The 982-nt window shown below is 43.2% G+C and overlaps 1 protein-coding gene across 1 annotated transcript in view; it reads left to right on the top strand.

Moving 5' to 3' along the window:
* The window catches only part of LOC103609726 (collagen alpha-2(V) chain), a gene marked incomplete at its 5' end in the record, with an annotated part of 41,147 nt that overhangs the window by 32,376 nt on the left and 7,789 nt on the right, over positions 1–982 (top strand). Inside the window, one exon of the mRNA XM_008594017.1 lies at positions 404–674. Within this exon, the coding sequence (XP_008592239.1) occupies positions 404–674 (271 nt within the window). The remainder of the gene's footprint in view (positions 1–403; positions 675–982) is intronic.

The raw sequence follows: 982 nt of genomic DNA, 5'->3' as shown, positions 1-982 counted from the left end.
TCTTCCTGTGTTCTCTTCTTTCCCCATTTGGAAGAAGAGGGAAATTCTCTTATTTCTTGTGGCTCTTTCCTTGGTATTGACATGTAGCCTTATAGAACTAGCACCCACAACTCCCCACATCCCTTGTTCAGCTTCTGTCTGTAAGTACTTTTAAAACATCTTTGTCATACCTTGCCCCAAAGAGTTTGGAAATGCCTGAAAAACAGTTACACATCATTTCTCATCCTTAGAATGTCACAGCTTGGCAAGCCAGCCCCGTATAGTTATAAAACGGCATGAATCTTAGATCACCCTGTACTGTCAAATTGGAGTTTAGCATTGTAACGCCCTATGCACCAAGTCCCACCAGTTTAGGAAAACAAAAACAACGTGGTGAGTGTCTTTCCAATTTCTTTTTAATTAGGGCCCTCCTGGTGAGCCTGGTCCACCTGGCCCTCCGGGTCCTCCTGGCCACCTTACAGCTGCTCTTGGGGACATCATGGGACACTACGATGAGAGTATGCCAGATCCACTTCCAGAGTTTACTGAAGATCAGGCAGCTCCTGATGATAAAAACAAAACTGACCCTGGGGTCCACGCTACCCTGAAGTCACTCAGTAGTCAGATTGAAANTCATCCTTCTGACTCCCAGGTATGTGATCTCGACATGAGATGTGGACCTTGTGCCTCTTCGGGTTGTCACCTAGTTCCTTCAAGCTGCTGAATTCTTCCCTTGGGAAGTGGAGAAGGGAATTAGTAGAGAGGATCCACTTTTTAGCCTCTGTCACTTTTGTCCTTATCTTCCTGTCACTCTAGCAGTTCTTATTTGGCAAAAAGTCAGAAGACCTCTTTATGTCAATAAAAAGACTAAAGGGAATGTTCTTCAATTTTTGTTTAGTACAGAGAATTTTGATGTACACAGTAATTGATGCATATAAAAACTCTTCCTGTGTTCTCTTCTTTCCCCATTTGGAAGAAGAGGGAAATTCTCTTATTTCTTGTG

Source organism: Galeopterus variegatus, unplaced genomic scaffold (genome assembly GCF_000696425.1).
Source record: "Galeopterus variegatus unplaced genomic scaffold, G_variegatus-3.0.2 Scaffold10000, whole genome shotgun sequence".
In the NCBI taxonomy this organism is placed as follows: domain Eukaryota; kingdom Metazoa; phylum Chordata; class Mammalia; order Dermoptera; family Cynocephalidae; genus Galeopterus; species Galeopterus variegatus.
Note: the sequence above shows the minus strand (reverse complement) of the source record. Positions and strands in the feature narration are given on the sequence as shown.